This window comes from Corvus moneduloides, chromosome 1, assembly GCF_009650955.1.
Source record: "Corvus moneduloides isolate bCorMon1 chromosome 1, bCorMon1.pri, whole genome shotgun sequence".
Classification (NCBI taxonomy): Eukaryota; Metazoa; Chordata; class Aves; order Passeriformes; family Corvidae; genus Corvus; species Corvus moneduloides.
The window spans coordinates 144879729-144904018 of record NC_045476.1 but is presented as its reverse complement, the minus strand read 5'-3'; the positions used below and the strand labels follow the sequence as shown (position 1 = coordinate 144904018).

Sequence of the window (24290 nt, the reverse complement as noted above, 5' to 3'; positions counted from 1 at the left end):
TCTCAAACTAATCACAAAGTACTAAATTATGGTTCAATATTTTGTAGACAAAATTAATCAATTCTGTATGAAAATGTTTGAAATTAATATGACTTGTCTTATATTACTTAGTTTAGGATTAGATGGCCCAAAGCTATGATTTTAAAAAAAGTTATCTTCTCTTTCTGACTGTGCTTTGTGTTTGCAGTCAATCCATTTACAGTACAGTAAATCTGTTTACTGATTTGCTGAATATTCAAATGTTTCATTCTTAAAGCTTAAAACTGGAATAGAACATGTATATTTAATTAGATTTTTTTTTAAGTTTTCAAGTATTCCTTAAATATTAGTTGAAACAGCATATGGTAAATTGTCCTAGTACATGTGTGTGAAGAGTTGTGGAATCTTTTGGCTTGAATGACTAATTCTGAATCCTGAAAGCCTTTATTTTCACTGTGTGTTGAATGTACATGTACAGTGCAGAATGAGAGCAGGTTGCTAATTGCTGGAAAATAAGAAAACATGCTCCAGGTGTTGTTGGGTGTCTGCATTGCTTTTATGATCCCCCCTGCTTATCCATTAACTTCTGCTATAGTAAGAGGGTCTGGGGTTTGTTTGTGTCTTACAAGTCACTACAGTAATTCTAATTTTGTCTTTTAAACATGAAATGTTTTATCCATTGTTTTTACAGGCAGTGATATGGAGTTGGATTTGCTAGCTGCTGCTGAAACAGAAAGTGATAGTGAGAGTAACCACAGTAACCAGGACAATGCCAGTGGGCGCAGAAGTGTTGTCACTGCAGCTACTGCTGGGTCAGAAGCAGGTACACCACATCTTTTTGGGTTTAATCTAGCTGGTTAAATTTAGATCCTGGGAGTAAGTACGCTCCTCCTTCCCCAGATTTCCTGTTTTTCCTTTGCTCTAATAGTAAGGTACGAGGCAGACTTTTTGGACAAGGAAATGCATTAAGATGTGACCTATATGTTTTGCTCTTATGGAGCATCTGCAGGTGTTAGAGATTACCTTGCACTCTTGTGTAGTGAAATGAAATGTTCTCACTTAAGCATAGACGTTTAAAACAATGGTTTATGGTTTAAATCAGTACACAAAACCTGAGCAATCATGGTACAGGTTTTTGAGAGCAACTTCTTTACTGCCCAATTTGGAAGCATAATTTTTAGAATTCTTTTCCTAGGGGTAGAATCAGTGAAGAATTTTTAAATCAGATTACTTCTTAATTTATATTTTGAAGTGTAAGTAATCATACTGCTTTTTCATTACACCTGTGGATAATTTATTGAACATTTTCAATGGTGGTACCTGAACCTTTTTAGTACAGTGTAGTTTCTCCTGGAAGAAGTCTGCTGTGCTGACATGATACAGGTGTATGTGCACAGGTGTGGAGCTGTCAGTTATTGCTGATTTTTCTCAACAGGAGCTAGCAGTGTGCCAGCATTTTTTTCTGAAGATGACTCTCAATCAAATGATTCCAGTGACTCTGATAGCAGCAGCAGTCAGAGTGATGACATAGAGCAGGAGACCTTCATGCTTGATGAGCCTCTGGAGCGAACCACAAATAGCTCTCATGCCAATGGTGCTGCCCAGGCTCCCCGTTCCATGCAATGGGCTGTACGGAATACCCAAAACCAGAGAACTACCAGCACAGCTCCCTCTAGTACATCAACACCAGCAGGCAAGTCTGAGTGAATTGCATGCACAAATGCCAGCTAGCTCTGGCTTGTTCCTTCCTCTGCTTTTGTTTATTCTCTTAAGGATGAAATCTTGCGTCTTTGTCATGCTGCTCACCTACCTTGACTGTTCCAGTTCTAGTTTTGAACGTAAAAAAAGGAAAAGATCCATTGCAGTTAAGATCTGAGTATGCTTGTTGTAGTTAGTAACTATTTGCTAGTTACAGTTGTGATGTCAGTAATATTTACAAGTTTATTTCTGCAAAACATCTTGGTATCAAGCAAATCACAAACACATAGCAAAGATTAAATGAGTTCATTAATGTCATCTCTTCTTTTATATTTAGCAAGTTCAGCAGGCTTGATTTATATTGATCCCTCAAACCTACGTCGGAGTGGCACCATCAGTACGAGTGCTGCAGCAGCAGCTGCAGCTCTTGAAGCCAGCAATGCAAGCAGCTATTTAACATCTGCAAGCAGCTTAGCAAGAGCATATAGTATTGTGATACGGCAGATATCTGATCTGATGGGTCTGATTCCCAAATACAATCACTTAGTATACTCCCAGATTCCAGCTGCAGTGAAGCTGACTTACCAAGATGCAGTTAACTTGCAGGTAAGAACATGGAAATTTTCATAGAGAAACATAATTTCAATACAATGTGTTTTTTAGGTAAAATTACAGAATTGTTGAAAGTGGTCTCTGCATATTGGCTAGTCTAAATTTCTTTGAGGGTCAACAGGAGAAGGCTGCTCAGGACTGTCTTAGGTTTTGAGTGTCTCCAAGGATGGAGGTTCCACAACTGCTCTGAACAACCTGTTAAGTGTTTGACAGCTCTCACAGTAAAAGAGGGTTTTCCTTGAGTTTAAAGGGACTTACGAAGTATTTCAATTTGTACCTATTGCCACTTGTCCATTCACTGGGTATCACTTAGAAGAGTCTGGCTTTGTATATTTCGTTTCTTTTTATCAGTTATTTATACACACTGGTAAGATCCTCCTGAGTTTGTTTCTTCAGTCTAAACTGTTCCAGCGCAATCAGTCTCTTCTTACGTTAAAGAGAGAGCATGGGCTAAAGTAACTGTGGTTTCTTAGTCCATTAAATTGGTAGTATTTCATATACATACATTCTTTCAAAAAAGGAACTTAAGTTGATTTTGTTTAAACAGTACCTGACTGATACGTAATTAATAGTTAAGTCAGAATTGACTTATTTCTGCTAGAGATCTATTGCCATATTCTACTTGACATGAACTATTGAGTCTGTATAAGAAGAAAGTAATGGCCAAATAACTAAATGAGATAAAAGATTTGTACGGGTAAATGTACTGTTCTCTGTCCCTTCCTTCAGGGACATGGTCATCCTTTCCATGTTATGCACATATTTTTTATACAGTGCTCTTGGCTGTCTTATTTTTGAAAATATATGTAAAATGCATCTGTAGAGAAAATACATGTCAGACAGCAGTCTTCCCCTTCATGTGTAGACATTAGTTTCAGAGACTGTCAAGGCAGGAGGGACTCCAGAGTGTTCAGAAAGTATGTATCACCTTGCACCTGGGCATAATTTATAGGGTAAAATCATATATACTGAATTTAGTACAGAAGTCAGCTGTCAGAATAACACAGCTGCTTTGTGGAGGCAAGAAGTCAAGGGATGCTGTTTTCTGTTAGTAGTGCTATGTAGGGATGTGAAAACGTGGTGACAATATATTTATTTGTAATTGAGCCACACAGTATTTGTATGGCTCTGTTTTCACAGTGTGATGGAAGGAAAAGACTTCTGATTTGGGAGAGGAAGGTTAGAAAGATATTCTGGGATCAAACACTGGGGTAAATACACAGGGAAAGAAATAAGAGAGTGTAGTTTTATTATGGAGGAGGCTAAAACAATTTTCTGTTTGGGAGATTCTTAATAAGAAAAGTGAACAGGAGATCTGTCCAGCTGAGGCAGCAAGAGGTTTGTATTAGCATGTGAAAACTGAACAGTGGAGGTTTCGTTTGGACACAGAAACAGGGTTGAGACAGCATTGTGTTAGTTTGGTGCATCAGAAGTGTGAGGGATGTTTGTTTTTGAAGACCAGAACGTAGAGGAATGAAGAAAGCAGACTGATGTTGGATAAAAAAATCCAAGAAGTCAATGGAGTTAGCAGATGGCAAGAAAATGAGGCTGCAGAGCCAGTAGTGGTAACAGGGGAACCAAAGATGAGACCAGGAGGTGAGACTTGCATACAGACATAGTTCTCTGTGCAGGTCTTAACTTCGTTGTCTTCACTGAGTAATTTGCAAGGGGTGAAGAATGGTGAAAGATCTGGCAGGATGGGGGCTGTTAAGGTTTATAGAAAGTCAGGAATTAAGCTAAAATTGCCAAGCTGTGCACGCCTGGGAGATACTGAATGGTTGTAAGGGGAGGAGTAGAAGAGATGCGCAGAAGAGAGCGAGAGAGTGAGAATGCTTTATAGATAGCAAAGTGTTAAGTGATGAGAGCTGCATGCCACCGTACTAAATCAGCAGTCTCAACAGAGCTTTCAGAAACCGATCACGGGTCATTCTTGAACATGGTTTTACAGCCTTTTTGTAAGGAATCATGTGGAGGAGGCTTATGTTAGGATTTCATTCTCATAATCTAGTTCTGTTGTTTGTAAAACTAATTAAATCTCATTTTCTATAGAATTACGTGGAAGAAAAGCTTATTCCTACTTGGAATTGGATGGTCAGTATCATGGACTCTACTGAAGCTCAGCTGCGTTATGGTTCAGCATTATCGTCTGCTGGTGATCCTGGGCATCCAAATCATCCTCTCCATGCTTCTCAGAACTCAGCTAGAAGGGAAAGAATGACAGCTCGTGAGGAAGCCAGCTTAAGAACTCTTGAAGGAAGAAGGTATGAAAATGGTTTGATTACTGCATGCACTATGAATTATCGGTTTTATAGTCAAATCTTATTTACAGACATCTTAGGAATCTGATGTTGTAGCACTGGAATGTAGTTACTGTTTTAAGTTGGCTTCCTGTGTTGTTGCTACTATTTGGTTTATTCTGACAGACTTGAGCCATCTTGAGCATTAACTGTTCACAATGTACTGCATCTGAACTGCTTGTTCTATGCTTGTAGCTTCTAATCACTATTTTTATGTGGAGTTCATTGAGATTTTACATCCAAATTTCAAATATAAGGCTTATACGTAAAGTATATGTTGTTCTGTGATGCCTGATGTCTCTGTATTCAATCCTTTTCCTTCACTAGACGTGCTACTTTACTCAGTGCCCGTCAGGGAATGATGTCAGCACGCGGTGATTTCCTGAACTACGCACTGTCCTTGATGCGTTCTCACAACGATGAGCACTCGGATGTTCTTCCTGTTCTAGATGTCTGCTCACTAAAGCATGTAGCATATGTTTTTCAAGCCCTTATTTATTGGATTAAAGCAATGAATCAACAGACAACATTGGATACTCCTCAGCTGGAAAGGAAAAGGTATTGAGGTTGACTCCCAGAAACAGAACTTAAGCAAAAGTGGCATAAGCCCTTTTGTTTCAGTCATTGGCATTGTTCCTCAATAACTTCTAGAAATATATTAATTAATCTGTATGTCTGTGTGGGGGTGTGTAGTAACATACATATTATAAAAAGAATTTCTATAATGGTATATAATGTACCTGTGTTTGATAAGTCTGTTGCAGTACACTGTTCACTTCTTTTTATGCTGATTGCTGTAAAATGTTTCCTTACTGTTGAAACTTGAGTTGGATTTTTAACTCCACAGCAGTGCCTCTAAAAGACATACTCAGGACAATTTCTCAGCTAATGACATGGCACATACATTTGACATGATAACAACTTACTTAGATATCTGTCAAACATGTTACAGATGACACTGGAAAAAATGTCAGTGTCTGATATAATGGGCTTTGTGGTTTTGTTTTCCATTTGGTTTTGTGCATTTGAGACTTACCTGATATTTAAAGCACAGTAGGGAAATCAATAGATGAAAATGTCCTTGAGTTGAAAAACTGCTACTTCAACTGTAGCATTTTACAAGGTACATTTATTAATTTTTAAGATGTTTTAAGATTTCTTTTTTTTTAAATTTCAAATGGCAATTAATGATCATAGAAATGTCCACATGTTGATAGTCTACACTGTCTGTTCTCATTTCTTTCTAGGTTTTTAGGGTCCTAGTCCTAGTTGATAGTTAAATGCAGATCTTTGCCCCTTTCTACTCCTAATTTTCAATACTGCAGGTCAGACTTAAAGTTTGATTTTCTCTACAAATTTAGTAACTGTAAAATATGAGATACAGATATTTTAGATATATATTGGACTGCTACTTTAGTTGCAATACTATGTTCTATTTATCTTGGTAACATAAGGTTTGTTAGGACTTCAAAAGTGTACCAGAGGGCAATGTTATCGACAGTAGTTTCCTCACAAATAAGAATGAATATAGTACAGTAATCAAGTTTTTGTACTGTCTGACTTGAGTAGTTATAGCCACAGCTTTAACCCTTTCCAGGCAGTAATGTACTTCCAGAAGCTGTTTTTCCCCCAAAAAATTCACACTTGAGATCTGTCAAATAACTATTCATCAAAGAATTGCTAAATTTGCATGAAATGCTTATAAAACTATAAAGGCCTAGACCTTTTCAATTAAAAGTGAGTGGTTCAAACACAGTTGCTTGTGTTAGATGACATATTAGTAGTCTGAGTGAAATGAACTTTTATCAGTCTTCATCTAGTTGCAGAACACATTTCACAATACATAAACTGCCAGAAATGAATACTAATCAAAGTTCTTGACCCTTTTTATAACACAGGGAAATCGAGTTTTCTAAGTGCAGCTCGCAGACTTACCTTCTGAAATGTCATCATGAGATTATTTTTAAATTTTGGAATAGCATTCGCTTGCATATTTCTTCCACTAATGCAGGGTTCCTAAAATTTTTATATTTATATAGTGTTTAAAACCAAGCATACCCATCCCTGCCTAAATCTGTAAATTTTAAGATCAAAATTGGTAGGTGGCCAAATGGCTCCAAGGGTAACTGTGTGTGATGTAGTGAGTATGTAATGAGAAGTTCTCTACGGTGCTTCAGTTTTAGAGTGAGTTTGGTTTTTTTATGTATAACTCTTAAGTACACTCCGGATTATGCTACACATGTAGATGTTTTGCGTAATAATGTCTTCAAGATGATTGACTCTTTTTTCTTTTCTTTTCTTTTGTTGTTGTTTTGTTTTTTCTTTTATTAAGGACTCGGGAGCTTTTGGAACTGGGTCTTGACAACGAAGATTCAGAACATGAAAATGATGATGATACCAATCAAAGTTAGTATACAAAAATTGACATAGCGTACCAAAATGCCAGACTTTGTTAGTGCTTTTTTCCTTTAGCTACCTGAGACTTTGAATAAATTTTGCTACTTGTATATGTAAAGTTGGATTTTGGTAAGATTTTCTTAGCATTGTTGCTTTACCAAGTTTCTTCTGCCATTGTTTATTTCATTGCCTCTCATTTCAGGGCCATCTTTTCATCTCCTTTCTCTCTAAACCACAGCATTTCTGCCCTTACCATTCTGCATTAAAATTTGAATCAGAGTTGAACTGATTTTTTTGATCTGATGAAATTATGCTGAAAATGGTAGTATGTATACTCCTACATACAGTGTAGGAGTGCCTGTTCAGTAAAGCTAGGTATAGTAAAAAGAATAAGTGATTACTAAGCAAACTAATAAAGATACAGCATTTACAGAAGCATCCTTAGATGTAGAAGGATGAACATCTGTAGCAGTTAAATTTGCAGAGATTCTCCTCTAGTCAGATAGCTAAGAGGGAAGGATATTAATTTTTGGCATTTTATGTCCTTTGCTTTTATAACTGAGAAAATTGATGTGAAATCTTCTCTCATATTTAGGTGCTACACTCAATGACAAAGATGATGACACCCTCCCAGCAGAGACTGGCCAAAACCATCCGTTTTTCAGACGGTCAGACTCTATGACGTTCCTCGGCTGCATTCCACCCAATCCTTTTGAGGTTCCTCTGGCAGAGGCCATCCCCTTGGCAGACCAGCCACATCTGTTACAGGTGACATCAGAGATGGTGTTTTGGAAGAAAACTGCAGTTTGCTTTTTCATTCCTCACCGAAGTATATTATTGACCCAGAACGCTTTTGTTACTTTTCAGCCAAATGCTCGCAAAGAAGATCTGTTTGGCCGACCCAGTCAGGGTCTCTACTCATCTTCTGCCAACAGTGGGAAGTGCTTAATGGAAGTTACAGTGGATAGAAACTGCCTTGAGGTAAATGTAAAGCTTTTATTATTTTAAACAATATGGTAATTTAAACTAGAACCTTCATTCCTTAAAAAGACACTTCAGTGTTTTCAGAGAGAATTTTACATAGCTTTTAGAATGATAATTTAAAAGCCCAGTGCCTGTGAAAACTCGAAATCTTTATGAAAAGTATGCTTAATGTAGAAACTTTATGATTATTGATTTATAGCACCTTTCAGGTAATTTTTTTAAATGCAGTCTTTTTTAAATGAGTTAATTTTGGAATGCTAATTATATAATTATTTTTGTTAAAAAGAATTAAATCTTCCTATAGTCCAGTAGATTTGACTTGCCTTCAGACTGAACATTAATTGGCAAGCGTATGAAATGCAGACATACAGTGGGGAATTTTTTTTTTTAATTTATTGAAATGATTGAGGTTGCTGTGTTTTAACAGGTTAATAACAGTGTTCACTTTTATGTGATTTAAAATATACTTCTATGAATATATGTGCTGAAAAAGCCTTCTAGGCTGCTTTGAAAGTGCAATTAAATTTTACTTCTCCTTTAGGTTCTTCCAACTAAAATGTCTTATGCAGCCAACTTAAAAAATGTTATGAGCATGCAAAATCGGCAAAAGAAGGAAGGGGAAGAACAAAATGTGCCTACAGAAGAATCTGAGAGTTCAAAACCAGGGCCTTCAGCTCACGATCTTGCAGCACAACTGAAAAGCAGCTTGTTGGCAGAGATAGGATTAACAGAAAGTGAAGGGCCACCTCTCACATCTTTCAGGTAGCTGAGTTAAAAATGACTCTTTGAAATATTACTGATCTGATAAATGGCTGTTTGGGACTCTGGAAAGTCTTTTTTAAATTAGAATGGGTAGCTTAATTTAGCTTGCATTTGTAGTTTGTGATTAGTAGTTTCTAAAGTGAATAGTTGAACAGTCTTCAAAGAGGCCTGTGCAAAGTGTAGACAAATTCCTTTACTTCATGACTTCTGCTGCAGAGCTACTGTGATGTCCTGGGTAGCCAAGTTGAGCAATTAGAACTGACAACTTGCCATCTATGTGTGGTGGTGCTGCCCACACTTCATGCAATTTTAGGGACTGAACTGCCCTCGCTTCAAATTACACCTTTTTAAAAAGAAATTAAGGTCTTGATTGAAGGGAGACGAGTAACAGTGAGTTCCATGTAGCAGCAAAGTTACATGCTTTTGGAGTAATTACCCTTTGGAAGCAAGACTTGTGTTTCAGCTGACACTAAGCAGCTTCTTGTGCTTTTGTCCACAGACTTAGTGTATTGTGTCATGGTTTATCAGGAACAAAAAACTTAGTTGAAGGCAGAGAGTAAGAAAAAGCCAAAGTACACAAAATGTGTCTGAAATTTAACTTGATTTCATGTATCTGTCATTTTTTCTTCTTTCTGTCAGGCCACAGTGTAGCTTCATGGGCATGGTTATTTCTCATGACATGTTGCTGGGACGTTGGCGCCTTTCTTTGGAGTTGTTCGGTAGAGTATTCATGGAAGATGTTGGAGCAGAGCCTGGATCGGTATGTATTTCTCAGTGTAAGGACCGTTTCTCTTACAACTAAATTGTGACTCTCCCTGATGATTCTGATTTTGGGGTTTGTGTTTGGTTTTTTTTATTATTTTTAGATCTTGACTGAATTAGGTGGCTTTGAAGTAAAGGAATCAAAATTCCGCAGGGAGATGGAAAAACTTAGAAACCAGCAATCAAGGGATTTAACATTGGAGGTAAAAAATGTTAGTTTATCTTCTGAATAAATTTTCATTAAAAGTTTAATTATTACTGAAGTAACTTGATAGGAGAAGTTGTATTTCAGAGTCTGCAAGTAGGTGTCTTAAATCATACTTCGTGAGTTATGTTTCAATTACTCTGTAGTTTTTCCCAGTCTAATTGATATTTTTTGAGTCTGTGCAGCAGTGTCCAGAAATTTGTTGTGAGAATGAAAGTCTCTCAGTATGATAATTGGTAAAGAAAAAACTTTTTTTGTGTTTTTTACTAGGTTGATCGAGACAGAGATCTTCTAATTCAGCAGACCATGAGGCAGCTCAACAATCATTTTGGTCGCAGGTGTGCTACCACTCCGATGGCTGTACACAGAGTGAAAGTTACTTTTAAGGATGAGCCTGGAGAAGGCAGCGGTGTAGCGCGAAGCTTTTATACTGCTATTGCACAGGCTTTTCTGTCAAATGAGAAACTGCCAAATCTAGATTGTATTCAGAATGCCAACAAGGGTACCCATACAAGTAAGTGATGCACAGCAGTTAATCTACAGAAAATATTCATAAAAACCTTGGGTGCTTTTTCTTTTTTTTTTAACATAGAAATACTTGGCACTTTGCCAGAGACATCTCTTGTTAGCTCAGCCCAGTATCCATAAAAATTCTGTGTTAGCTCTCTAGAGCAAGGAAATGGCTCTTCCCTCCCCCCACACTTTCAGAAACAGGAACCTCTTGTTTTTCTTGCAACAAGAGTCTGCTTTAGATGTGTGCAGCTTTTTTTCAGTGTCCTTCTCTCCAGTAGGTAATAATTGTCAAGATTTTAGCTGTTAAGAGCTTATACATTTTAATATGGTTGCTCCATCTGACTTGCCACAAACATGTTTTAATGTTTTTGAAAGTATATGTAAACTCTTAAAGTATTTTGTCATTTTTAAGTTGGTACAAACACTTCAGGTCCTTTCTTAAGTTTGGCTGAACCCAACCACTGCTTCAAGTGAAGTGGTTCTGTCTCATTGATGTCTTTCAAGCTCTTCCAAAAGTTAGTCTTCCTTACACTGAAACTTACGTAGAAGAGAGAAATATAAAGATGTTTAAGTTTATGAGGTTTTTTGCCCTTCAGGTCTGATGCAGAGATTGCGAAATAGGGGAGAGAGAGATCGGGAAAGGGAGCGAGAGAGAGAAATGCGGAGAAGTAGTGGCTTGCGAACTGGTTCTCGGAGAGATAGGGATAGGTAAGTGGTAAATCTTTAACTTGTTGAAGATATTTTGTCAAATAAGAGTAATTGCCTTGGATATTGTCAGGAAAGATACTTTTACTTCCTCCAGTTAAAGGAGTCTTTTTCAGGAGCAATTTGCAGGGTAATTTCTTGAAATTCAGTCTCTACTTGTAATTCTTTAAAGAATTATTATGCTTACTTTAGCATTAATAGGTTATGTCTCAACCACAGGCCATCAGTCTCTTTTGCTAGAACAATAAGAATTTGTGTACTAGAATAAAATTGTGAGGTGGTTTAGAAACAACAATGCCATTGGTGGCATAGGTCTGACTGCTGTATCCAAAACACGAGTAATAATAAAATCTCTGGTTCATTTTGATTCTCTCTTTCTGATGCATTCTCTCCAAGCAGCTATGAGCAACACTACTATTCCAGCTGTAAAGCTAATGCTAATCTGAATCTGTGTGCAAATGATATGTTCCAGAGGATTTTTGCATTTTTCCTCTGAAATGAGAACAAACTGCTCTGATTATCTTAAGGGACTTCAGAAGACAATTGTCCATTGACACAAGGCCTTTTAGACCCGCATCGGAAGGAAATCCTAGCGATGACCCTGACCCTCTCCCAGCACACAGACAAGCCCTTGGAGAGCGGCTCTACCCTCGAGTGCAAGCAATGCAACCAGTAAGACTTCTCTCATACACTTAGGGATTGTTCTTGTCACCTTGTAATGTAAACATTTATTTCCTTATCCATGATTGAAATAATTGAAACCTAATTGAAAATATTTGAACATGTAAGACTCATTTTCTTTCTAATTCTGTTAAGATTTTGTTTCTATAATTTGTTGTTTAGCTTAGGAGGTATCTTGTAATGCATTCTCTATTTAAAATACCAAAACTTTCATAAGACCTATTTGAAAATGAGAGAACTGGAGGAGAATAGTAAAACCTATCACTCCTTTATCCCCAGGCATTTGCAAGTAAAATCACAGGAATGTTGTTGGAGTTGTCTCCTGCTCAGCTGCTTCTGTTACTAGCTAGTGAAGATTCCCTTAGAGCAAGAGTTGATGAAGCAATGGAACTCATTATTGCACATGGCAGGTAAAGTATCAGGAAGTGAGAACTGATTTTGTGGCCAAAGCATTTGTACTGTTCTACATCTAACTCCAATACATGCAGCTTATTCCTTGATAGTCTAGATATTTTTTTTTATGGACAAGTGACTTTTTGGCTTTGGTTTAATCTGTCTGACTGGTTTCAGAATATGACAGTTCCTTATTGAGAGCAGCCCTGCTGAGAAGGACTTGATGGGTGCTGCTGGATGAGAAACTGGACATGAGCTGGCAATGTGCCAGATGTGTTCTGGGCTGCATGAAAAACAGTGTGGCCAGCAGGTTGAGGGAGAGGATTCTGCCCCTCTGGTGAGACCCCACCTGCAGTGCTGCATCCAGCTCTGGGGTCCCCAGCACAGGAAGGACATTGACCTGCTGGAGTAAGTCCAGAGGAGGCCACCAAGATGATCAGAGGAATGGAGTACCTGTCTTTTGAGGAAAGGCTGAGAGAATTGGGGTTGTTCAGCATGGAAAAGAGAAAGCTTATGGGTGACCTCATCGTGACCTTGAAGTCCCTGAAAGAAACCTACGAAAAGATGGAGAGGGAATTAATACAAGAGCACGTAGTGACAGTTCAGCGGGGAATGGCTTCAAACCGAAAGAGAGTAGGTTTAGATTAGATAACAAGAAGAATCTCTTTCCTGTGAGGATAGTGAAGCACTGGAACAGATTATCCAGAGAAGTTGTAGATCCTTTGGAGGTGTTCAAGGCCAGGTTGGATGGGGCTCTGAGCAGCTTGATCTAGAGGAAAGTGTCCCGGCCCACAGCAAGCGGGTTGGAACTATATGTTCTTCAAGGTCCCTTTCTAACCCAAACCATTCTATCATTCTGTGAGTCCGTGATTGTGAAATTAAATTTGCCTTTTTATTCCCTTCTCAAGGGAGAATGGTGCTGACAGTATATTGGATCTTGGATTGCTAGACTCTTCAGATAAAGTGCAGGTACCTGTTGCACAAAATTTATGTAAGATTCAGTTGTATCAGTTAATTTTAAAACCAGAAGCAATTGGAAGCTTTCTTTATCGTTCAAGACAAAGTTCTGTTTAATCCTTTATTTTCTTTCAAAAGGGTTAACAGTAATTAGTCAAAAGTATAAAATGTTATTGGGAAATGTCACAGGAATTCTTAACCAATGGAACCTGAATCTTTGGGTCTAGTAGCAAGTAGCTTGTTGATGATGTGTGTCAGTAACTAGAATTAAGTGTGTTAATTGCTATTTTGACTTCCAAAACAGGAAAATAGAAAGCGACATGGATCCAGCCGCAGTGTAGTAGATATGGAATTAGATGATACAGATGATGGGGATGATAATGCACCACTTTTCTACCAACCTGGAAAACGAGGTTTTTATACACCAAGACCTGGTAAAAACACAGAAGCAAGGCTGAATTGTTTCCGAAACATTGGCAGGTATGCTACCATTAACTTTATAGTCTGAAAAAATGTAAAAGACAATCATATGTAACACCAGAGAGAGTACTGATGATCCAAGCTGGAAAAGCCTTCTTTATTATGGTCTCCGTTTCTCACCCTGAGCATAAATAGTGGGAATTTGCATATGTCAACTTGAGGTTTCTTTGCCTGTTAAATTTTAATTTTTTATCCTGTTTTTTAAAATGATGTATGTCCTTGATTTTCATTTGTGACCGATAAAGTTGGAAAGCTAGCTCCAGCTTAATTATTAGAATATTGGAACTCTTAATGTGAGTTTGCTAAAAGATCTCTGATGTAATTTCTGCTGTACCAAAACAAACTCCAAACATATATTTTCAGAATCCTAGGATTGTGCTTGTTGCAGAATGAACTATGTCCCATCACTTTAAATAGACACGTAATCAAAGTTCTACTTGGCAGAAAGGTAAGTTGAACATAAACATTTTAATTTCCTGTAATTACTTAAAATCTCATCTATAAAACTGGGGTTTTTTTCCCTAACCACATATGTATTAACTAGCCAAGTTGACACTGGAACTGTATGGATGTCTTTAAGTTGAGGACTATCAATTTTTTAGTTTCCTAGATTTTGAACAGAGTAGATGTACTAGAAGTCAGGTATTTTACTAAGATGTAATGATTTGTAATAGGTTAGCCTTCAACTCCCTTCAGAAACTACATACCGTCTCTGCTTTTTCTCTTCCTGAGACTCAGAAAAGATCATTAGACAATGCTAGGCAATAGTATCTTAGCTTACAGAAAAGCTTTTTTGTGGATATTTGAGAGAGCTCATAGAATTAATTTGTAATTAAAATTAATTACATTAATTAATTAGGTATAGGTGTAGGTATAATTTAATTCAGAGCAATAATTACCTAAACTTTAGACCAAAAATGCTACCCCGACTCAGTAAAAATGAATAATGTATTGCACTTCTGATGCATTAGTCACTGGCATTTTAAGTTCTGTCTGATGCAGCAAACTTAAACTAAGGTTTGTTACTGTTGGTCTTTCCTTAAATTCAGTTTTGATCACATAATCAGTTATCCAGCACAGTATAATCTTTAATGAAAAAGTGTTAACGGCAGAAATGACCTTTATCTATCCCCTGGTGTCTTCCAAGAGTGATTGCCTTCTAATTCTTCTTTTCAAGTTTTTCTTGTTGAATATGTATTCCTTCCAATATTCTAATGTACCTTCTAAAGCAGACCGAAAGTAGGAGTTTAACTGCATTTATTTCCATGTGTTTGTATGCTTTGTTGCTAGTGCATAGACTTGGCACGGATCACATAATTTTGAATGTGTTCTTAAACATCTGTTACATTTCAAAATTCTGTCCTTTTTTACAGGTGAACTGGCACGACTTTGCTTTTTTCGATCCGGTTATGTATGAAAGCCTTCGGCAACTTATCCTCGCTTCCCAGAGTACAGATGCTGATGCAGTGTTTGCAGCAATGGATTTAGCCTTTGCAATAGACCTGTGCAAGGAGGAGGGTGGAGGGCAGGTAAGCACAGCTAAATCTGTGGCTCTGTAGTTTCAGAGTTTGGCAGCTGATGCAGGTTGCAGTGTGCACATAATCCGTGCTCTTCTCAGATGGCACATAAAACATTTTACTCTCCGTGGATTCAATGCAGTGTTCTTAGGCATTGAAACCTGCATTTTTTTTCCTTGAAAGTGATCTAGAGCCTACCATAGAGCCTGGCTACCATAGTCAATCCTAGGGAATTCTAAAAACTCACCCGTAGTGGTAAATTTTGCTTGGTTTTGGAGGTATATTAAGCAATAAATCTCTGCAGCATACTGTGGTGGTTATAACAATGTCATTTCCTTTTTATCCCTTTTCTTCTTCCCCTTTTTAAATGTTCTTTATTTCTTTGCCATAGGTTGAACTTATTTCCAACGGTGTAAATATACCAGTCACTCCTCAGAATGTATATGAGTATGTCCGGAAATATGCAGAACACCGAATGTTGGTAGTAGCAGAACAGCCTCTACATGTAAGTCTTTAGTGGAGTGTTTTTAAAAAGAAAAAAAAATATTCCAGTCAGTTAATTAATTTCCTCATTTTGGTATTGCTAATCAGGTTTCTTTTGAAGTCTTGACAATTTCATTAAAAGTATTTAATTTTCTATTTTTTTCGTAATTGTATAGCTGTTTATGCAGTACTTTGAAGACCAAGTACTTTGAGCAATTTATTTTATAGAATGAAAGATAATTTCTTTTATAGTGGGTCTCATTGGTTAAATATAACCATATAAATGGTTCATTTCTTGAGCTCAAATAGCACAAATCCTCTTGGAACTTTGACTTTGTATTTGGCAGTACTTCGTTCTAATAATTTATTACCTTTGATTTGTTTGCATCCTTGTTCTAAGGAAAAATCAATTATAAAACAGCTTCTACCAGCCTGGCAAGAAATGTAAAAATTGACTAGAAAACCATATTTAAAATTATTTTCTTTTTGAAGCCCTTGTAAAATAAAACTTAAGGAATAATATATTTTTGTAGACAGTTACTGAAGGTCCAGTCTGTCATATGATGCTACGTCTAAACTTCGTTGCTTGTGCTCATTGTGGTTTCCTGCTGCACATGTGAGATTACCAGATTACCTCTGTGCAGCTGAGGTCCAAATTCTCACAGAAAGAACATGTTCCTGGAATTAACCTACTTATCTCCATGTCTGCATATATTAATAGTTTGACTCTTTTTTATTTTAAGAGTTGAAACCCCTTACACTTGTATTCATTTTGGAATTTTCTAAAGCAAATTGATTCACAGTATTCCATTCTGAATATGGAATTTCCAATCTTTTCAGGATATTACTTATTTATATAGAATGTGTGTGTGTGTGTATAATTGAAGCAGAGTTGGCATGTGTCTGAGGAAGCAAAGTAAAAGTAATGTGCAAGATGCATTTTTTTAAAATTCTCATCAGATTCAGCACAGCTTCGCAAAATACCTGAACATTTTAGCATGAGAGACTGACTGCATGTGCTTCTGGTCCCGGTGAAATACTAGCTCAAACCATTACTGCTTTCTTTTGCTGTAGTAGGTAGGGTTTAACAATTGGTGCAGTTCTTTGTTTCAGAAGATTTGCATCTCAGATGATAAAGCTTTGAAAGAAAAGAACAGCTCAGAGAATAATGAATCTTGAGTTGAAGGGGATTTCACATGAAACTTTTCAGTAGTGTGTTTAAAATAATTCTTAAAAGTTACAGGGTTACAATGTGCATTTTGTGGTTTTCACTTAAGGCAATGAGGAAGGGGCTCCTGGATGTACTTCCAAAGAATTCATTAGAAGATTTGACAGCAGAAGATTTCAGACTTTTGGTAAATGGCTGTGGTGAAGTAAATGTGCAAATGCTAATCAGCTTTACCTCTTTCAATGACGAATCAGGTACGAAATAACTTACTCATAAACAGAGTTGCAGGGATAACTTAACACTGTTCTGTGTGGAGTAGTTAACCAGCATTAAACTTAAACTATCTCTTCAAATCTGGCATTAGTTAATAAGCCAGTGAAAGCTGTAATAAAGTTACTACTTGGCTTTTTTTTTTTACATTGCTTTGAAAATATTTACCTTCAGTTAAGGGAGGGTGGAGAAAGCATGTTTTCCAACTTTGCTGTCACTAGATGTTAAATACAAGGATTGTATTATTGTTAGTATATCTTTCTTGTGAAAATTGTGACCTAACTTTAGAACTATAAATGTGATGGATGCAAATTTAATACTTCTTGCATAATGTTTAAACTGCATTTAGCTGCAGTTAGGATTTTTGGTAAGGAGGGAGGAATGGGAGTGGTACTGAATTACATCAGTGTTAGCCTTGCATTCAAAACTATTAGTTTTGAAATTATTAGTCTCCAATATCAGGACTTTATGAATGCGATTGTAGCTGAGATCCAACTTGCAGCACACGTAAAACAGATCTCTTAATGTTATTGTCCAGTGTAGCAGCTGAATTGTATACCTTTTATTTCACACAGGAGAAAATGCTGAGAAGCTTTTGCAATTCAAGCGTTGGTTTTGGTCCATAGTTGAGAAGATGAGTATGACAGAAAGACAAGACCTAGTAAGTTGTCTATTCCCATTGGAACCATGCAGAAGAATTGGAATAACTGATGTCATTACTGTTCTTAACTGTGTCTACCTGCAGAGACTATGTGAAGAGTTAAGGTAGCAGAGCAGGGTAGTAGGGTTGGGTAGGACTGTCGGTTCTGGAAACATCAGGTGTGAATCTTAGACCTTCTTGTAACTGAAAGTAAACATGGTGTGTCCTTCTCCTTGTTCATAAGTCTCTTAGAGAAGCACAGTTTTACTCTGCACAGTTGCTCTTAAGATGAGTAACTGTGGTTACTCAACTGTGCTGTGGGCTGGTAGGGTTTTGAGGTGGAATTCTCTTCATGGATCATCTACTCACCTGACTTCTGTGTATCCTGAGGGTAATATGTGTGTCCTTTCTTAAAGATGTCAGTGATCATACCATGTCCTTTTCAAAGCCCTTCAGGAATAACAGATGAGAAGCATGCAAAAACAAGATGCTGTTCAGGGGTTTTAATCTTTAAAAACTTACCTGTAAACTGTATTTGTTGTACACTTCTTCAAACTGTTTAAGTTCCTACTCTGTAAGGTACTCTCTCTCCCTTACAGTCTACTAAGAGGAAACAAAGAGTACTCTGAAAAGTGGAAACCTTAGAGCACATTTTTCAAGGAGTATCTATGGTTACACTTTGGTGGTGACTCAGTATTTCACACTTGAGACAATAAACGAAATACTCTGTTGCTGCCTTTTGTCTGTACCAGTAGTACATTCTGTAGTCTCTAACTGGTTTGTGAGAGATTCCTGATTCAAGTTTTATTGATGACAGTCACCACCTTCCCAGATGGACTTGAGGACATTCATTTACTGAGAATTTGTTGATACAGGATAATTTTGAGTGCTGCTTTTATCAGTTTTATGAATGAGCAGTTGAGGAAGGGAAGCGAAGGAAGCTACTACAGAAGCAAGTAGCATGACTGTGGAGTTTAGCTGGCATATTGAAGAGAACATAGTGTGATCAAACTTGTGTGACTGTGCAGTTCTTATTTAACCTATCCCTACATTTTGTAGGCAGTAGGAATCTCTACAGCCTTGTAAATCATAATTTTATATGCTGCCTTATTTTTTCAGGTTTACTTTTGGACCTCAAGTCCATCATTGCCCGCCAGTGAGGAGGGATTCCAGCCTATGCCATCCATCACAATAAGGCCACCAGATGACCAACATCTTCCTACAGCAAACACTTGCATTTCTCGCCTTTATGTCCCACTCTATTCCTCTAAGCAGATTTTGAAACAAAAATTGTTACTCGCCATTAAGACCAAGAATTTTGGTTTTGTGTAGAGTATAAAAAGTGTGTATTGCTGTGTAATATTACTAGCTAAGTTTTGTAGATTTTTCCATTTGTCTATAAAAGTTTATGAAAGTTAATGCTGTCATACCCCTGGTGGTACTTCAAAGATTTAAATGCAAACATTCCTGTACTAAATCTGTAATGTAAAGGCCTAAGGAGCACTAGCAATATGTGATTGCAACAGTTTGCTAGTCAATAACTCCTTTGCCTAACCCCAGCCAAAGATGACAGCAGAACAATATAATTTACACTGTGATTTATCTTTTTGCTGAGGGAAAATATGTAAAATGTTCTGAAAATTCACTGCTGCCTTTGTGGAAAGTGTTTCAGCAAAGGTTCTTGTATAGAGGGAGTAGGGAATTTCGAAATAAAAAATTAAGTATGTTCTGTGTTTTTAACTTTTTTTTTAATGGTGTTTAATTTGTGGTTGGCTGCAGTTGTGTATCATGTATATTGAACTTGTAAAAAGTTCCTGACAGCTCAGATCCCGGAGTTGGGATCGTTCACTTATGAAACCACTTTCATTGCAATTTTTGTTCTATTGCATTGAACTCTGGCACATCAGATACCATCACTAATATTTTGCATGTAATCTGTACCTTTAGTGCTTTTTTTTTCCCTGTACATATTTGATGAGGCCAATGCACAGTATTTCATAGTTCACAATCAACATTTTTGTATCCTTGTTACAGTGAACAGACAGTCAGGAGATTGTTCCACTACCAGTTCTAACCCAACACTTGTACTACATTATCTAACTATGTAAACTCAGCCTGGGCACTTTCTGGTAACTGTAAAATGTTTATAAGATCATGATTATTGAAGATACATTTTTTGGAAAACTTTAATGTTCGTGAGCTGCTTAACTTCTTTTGTATCTAGCCTTTTTTTAAGTATCTTGTTACAGTTTTTTAATAAAGAAATTACAGACAAAATACCAAGTCATACTGAAGAAACAATAGTTTTTATTTATTTAGCCATTTATACTTTAGCTAACAGCATGCACTAAACATAGTTGTTCATTAAAAATCTGAATTTTGTAACTGAAAAATTGACATGCAGAAGATATTTAGTCCACATTTTACAGTTAGCAGAGAATCCTGAAAGAAATGGGCCAGGCAACCCCTCCTTTTTATAGAATTGGTTTGAAGGAAAAGTGGCTTGTTCTGAAAAATCTCAAGGCAATTAGGTTAGAATAAAATTCTCAAACTTCATTGTAGTCAGTTCTATTCTATGTTCACTTTTGAAGTGGTTGGTTGCTTTTGGGGAGGGCAGTCTTTGACTATAATCCAGGACTTCTTTTCCCTAAGGCTTGAGAGATTTTTGTGAGTTAGAAATTGATTAATAAAGAAAGGAGATACTGGTTCTGTGTCAAAATAAATTCCTGAAAGCTTAGCAGATGGCAGTATCGAGGAATAAGAGTTTTTGTGGTGGTGATGTTTTCCTTCTTTCTTGCTTCCCCAACCCTATTAGTCCATGTTAGTTATTTTTTTTTCTCCCTTTCATTGTTGAATGATGGATGAGCTGAAGTAATGTTCCATCAAAATCCCAGTGGAACTCTCCTTTGCCAGAGTTCCATTGGGTTTTCCTTTCTGTCAGCTAGTTTGAGGATGAGCAGAAGTTACCTACATCTGATTTTCAAAAAAGCCTGTTTTCATAATTTATTTAGTTGCTAGAGGTATGGAGTACAGTTGATACCACAAATTCTGATAACCAGTTGCCAAATTGATGCAGAAAATCCTGTTTTCTAAATAAGGCAGACTGTTCCAGGCTTGTGTAGTTAAACTGCAGATAAATAAATAGATGTAGAATTACTTCTGCATGTGCTAATACTTCCTCTAAATCTATTATCCTAGAAAAGGATAGTTTCAGTGTACGAGGATTGGGGTCTGTTCTAGATTTCTTGTTGTGACCTCCAGTGTATCTTAAGTTCAAAACTGTATTAGATTTTACTATGCTAAACAATAAAAAGCAGTACAGCCTCACAAATCTAGGTAAGGGCATATTAGTATAGAGAAAATTCATGCTGGTATGGCTGTTCTCTTATACTAAGGAGGGTAAGTTACAAAGGTACAAAGCAACATCTGCCTTATGCCTGGATATCAAACTGCTGTGATCATTCCCACTACCAAAACTGCCTCTAACTGAAATGTGTAAAGTTAGTAGAAAGCAACAAAAGAAACTGTTTAGAATAGGCATCAAATCTCCAGTCTGTAAAATAAAGGTCCCTCCCTCACAAAGCTTTGTGAGGCTTGATGTACTAAGAAGTATCCAAGGCCCTTGGATGAAAGGCCATATATACATGTAAAGTACTGTGTATATATATGTATTGTGTGTATATGTATATAAGTGTATGTGTATGTATAACATATAAATATATGTTATATGTATATATATTTCTGTATATAGCTTAAACATTTTTTAAGTCCTGTAATGTATAGCTAGACAAAAGTTATGCAGATAGCACAGTAGCTCACCATATATACACACACAAGGCATTCTGATAAGCAGAGAGGGAATTTAGAATGGTATATGCTGTCGTCATTGACTTGAAATATGTATGTAGCTTTATAAATAGCTTTTTTTCCTCTGTATGGTATATTTAAACTATATCAAGATTTTAATAAGAAAAATGTTTATTAAAATCATACACCTCCTCTCCCTTTGACTTAAGCCCTTCTGTTAGTTCACTTAAAATGTGGTAGAAAAACTAGTTAAAGGAAAATTCTGCAATGTTTACACTTTTAAAATAGTCTAAATCCTTAGCTGTTCACCATTGCTGAAAGAGGAGCTAAACGTAGCTACTAATAAAATGTTATCACCAACTTCTAGAGTAGGTCCTAATCTGAATCCAGGGAAAACTGATACTTTAGTGCTAATTTCCATGACTAATTCTTGGCTTTGGTTTCTGTTACTTAGCTAACTGTATCCAACACAAGGAAAATCACTTGCTCTGGCTTTGATAATTTTCCAGGAGTGAATAATTCTATGGACTTGTCATCAAGTGGTCTTTCCCACCTGTGTGGTTTGGAAGTGAGTTTTCTTTCCTGCAAGTTAGTGACTTGGTCACTAGATAACAAGCAGTGGTAAAGCCGTAAACTGGCAAACTTGTGAATCCAAACCAAAACCCTTGCCCAGCAGCATTCAGGGAGGCAGAGGAAAGGAAATTTTCCTCAACTCTTTGCATTTTGCTTTGTATGCAATTGTGCAAATCATACAGACCTGCTGTTTTTCAAAAGTGTACTTCCGTGCATCGGAAGAGAGGTGTGTCAGGAGCAGGGCTGCACCTCTCCATGGTAGTTGGAGTGCAGGTGGGAGAAGTTCCCCAGTCACCACCAACCATCTCCTGTGTGGTTGCTTCTCAGGGAGAGCCAGAATTCAGCACAGCTCCTGGTCACCCTTAACGCCACATGAAAGATTGTTCACTAGGTTTGTATTTACCTCCTCCTTCCTGTGCTAACTGCCCTAACTCCCTTTTTATAGTGTCCCATAGCCTGTGGATCCTGTCTCTCTGTGCATCTGTAAATGCCTTTTCCGAGCTGCTTCTGTGTCCATGCTCTTTGCTTCACTGACACTTGGATTTCTCTGGCTTCTTCTCTGTAAGGCAAACTATGGATACCTTGCTCAGTAGCTCTGATTCCCTTCCTCTTTTCACGCTGTGTAGGATTTGACCTTTGTTTGAACTCCTCAGTTTGTGTATTTAGTAACAGCTCTGCTAAAATCAAATAGAAAATTCTGCAAATCCAGATTAACTGGATTTCAGTACGTGTGGTGTTAGCTTATTCTGAGGTAGAATGAATGTCCACACATTGAAATGTGTAGGTGAATGGGTCATGTGGAAGCTTCAGTGACTACCTTGAACTCACAGTGCTGGAAGTTTCCACATGATCTCTGTTAGGAGGACATGAACAGGCTTCACAACTGGAAGCTGGCCTCCATCACAGTGCAGTTGTTACCCATCAGGACTTCTGGCATTATCAGGAGCTCTAATGGGTCCTTTGCTAGTTGGAAATAGCTTTTATGGCTCTCATTTGCAGCTCTTTCAGATTTGCTGATGAATTGAGAAGCATGGAGGGCTTTTAATTTTTTTTAATATTTTTAAATGATTTTTTGTGGAGTTGTCTAAGAGGGTAACTTCATGTCTCGCTTGAAACACAGTCCTGTGAGAGACTATTTTCCCCCCTTTGTCAATGGCTTAATATAAAGGTATTTTTTGTCTATTACCACCACAAACTACTATTATAGTAATAGACTATTCAGTGTAACAAGAGGCACTTGGTTGCTCCCAGGTGTTTCAAAACTTTTCCATAATGGTAAACCTCTTCAGTGTCCCTTTGTCCAGTGGCAATGGCAGCTTACACAAATGCATATGCTTGAATACTGAAGTCACGTAAACCTACTGGAAAATAGATTCTTGCCACAACGTATGATGAGGTTTCTCGGCAAGGAGACTGCAAGGAGACTTAAGGAAATTTTAGGCTTTAGACATACTGAAATGATTCACTAATTGATTTTCCGACAGTGAACAGTGCGAAGCTGAAAAGCAGATTTCACTTTTAATTTATAAATGAAAATCCTTCAATTTACTTGAAATGGCACTTTCATATACAAAATTAGACTTAGCTGCCTTTTTAAATGGCTCATAAGTATTCCCCAAAAAAGTAACACCTTTTGGGGGAGGGAGAAAAGAGGTATTACAGTTAAAGCAGTGATGACTATATTTGCCAGAGCAGGACAGCTGCCATGGCAGTGAGGAACTAAGGGAGGAATACAGCTTCCACCACCTGTTAGGGAGCTTGTTTTAAATACAACATTGTAGGTACACCTGAGTAATCTGAAATCTTGCAAAATTGTGCATAATGCTCTATTTAATTTGTATGTGCTTGTCTGTATTTCAGTGTTGTGTACATGATTTAATTTTTATAAAACAAAGCTAACAGAAGTTGGCAGATTTTTGTGGAGGTGCAAGAACAGCCACCTGATGTTTGGTTAATCCTTGAGGTACATTTCCTTTCCAGTATTTTTCTTTTTTATGTGCATCTTTAGGCACCACGTAAGTAGTCGTTTGCTGTGCATTGGTAAAAGGACAGGTGTTTAAGAAGTTACCTCCAAATACTTGAACGATTTCTATTGCTAAGTATATTAATTTATGATAGGTCTTAATCCCTGTCAGGACAGGGTTTTTCCTTATTTTAGGGAACTCTGAAACACCAGCCACGACAATCAGACAACTAATAGGCAAGTCGATGTCATTTAATACAAATAGTCTGCTGCTTGTTGGTTTTGGCCCAGAAACTCGTGCATCTCCCCCTTAAGCCACCAGCACACTCTGTATTACACACACCAATAGAATTTGTCTGTAAATGGGCCAGTTGGGTTTGTTCTACATCAATCCGTGTTCCTTTCAATTGCTCTGGACAAAAAGCTGGAATCTGTGGTAGTCCG

The 24290-nt window shown here is 37.3% G+C and overlaps 1 protein-coding gene across 9 annotated transcripts in view; it reads left to right on the top strand.

Annotated features, from left to right (window-relative positions):
- UBR5 (ubiquitin protein ligase E3 component n-recognin 5) overlaps positions 1-21504 on the top strand; it is an 83492-nt gene extending 61988 nt beyond the window's left edge. For all 9 annotated transcript variants that reach the window (XM_032130594.1, XM_032130567.1, XM_032130614.1 and 6 more), the window contains 23 exons: positions 671-802; positions 1415-1672; positions 2015-2283; positions 4339-4550; positions 4914-5144; positions 6919-6992; positions 7579-7751; positions 7851-7964; positions 8509-8729; positions 9369-9489; positions 9596-9694; positions 9967-10210; positions 10806-10917; positions 11442-11586; positions 11875-12005; positions 12897-12957; positions 13250-13425; positions 13789-13873; positions 14799-14954; positions 15334-15447; positions 16703-16847; positions 17439-17524; positions 18623-21504. In XM_032130594.1, the coding sequence (XP_031986485.1) occupies positions 671-802; positions 1415-1672; positions 2015-2283; positions 4339-4550; positions 4914-5144; positions 6919-6992; positions 7579-7751; positions 7851-7964; positions 8509-8729; positions 9369-9489; positions 9596-9694; positions 9967-10210; positions 10806-10917; positions 11442-11586; positions 11875-12005; positions 12897-12957; positions 13250-13425; positions 13789-13873; positions 14799-14954; positions 15334-15447; positions 16703-16847; positions 17439-17524; positions 18623-18835 (3572 nt within the window). In that variant the 3' untranslated portion in view covers positions 18836-21504. The remainder of the gene's footprint in view (positions 1-670; positions 803-1414; positions 1673-2014; positions 2284-4338; positions 4551-4913; positions 5145-6918; positions 6993-7578; positions 7752-7850; positions 7965-8508; positions 8730-9368; positions 9490-9595; positions 9695-9966; positions 10211-10805; positions 10918-11441; positions 11587-11874; positions 12006-12896; positions 12958-13249; positions 13426-13788; positions 13874-14798; positions 14955-15333; positions 15448-16702; positions 16848-17438; positions 17525-18622) is intronic.
- The last annotated feature ends 2786 nt before the right edge of the window (positions 21505-24290 follow it).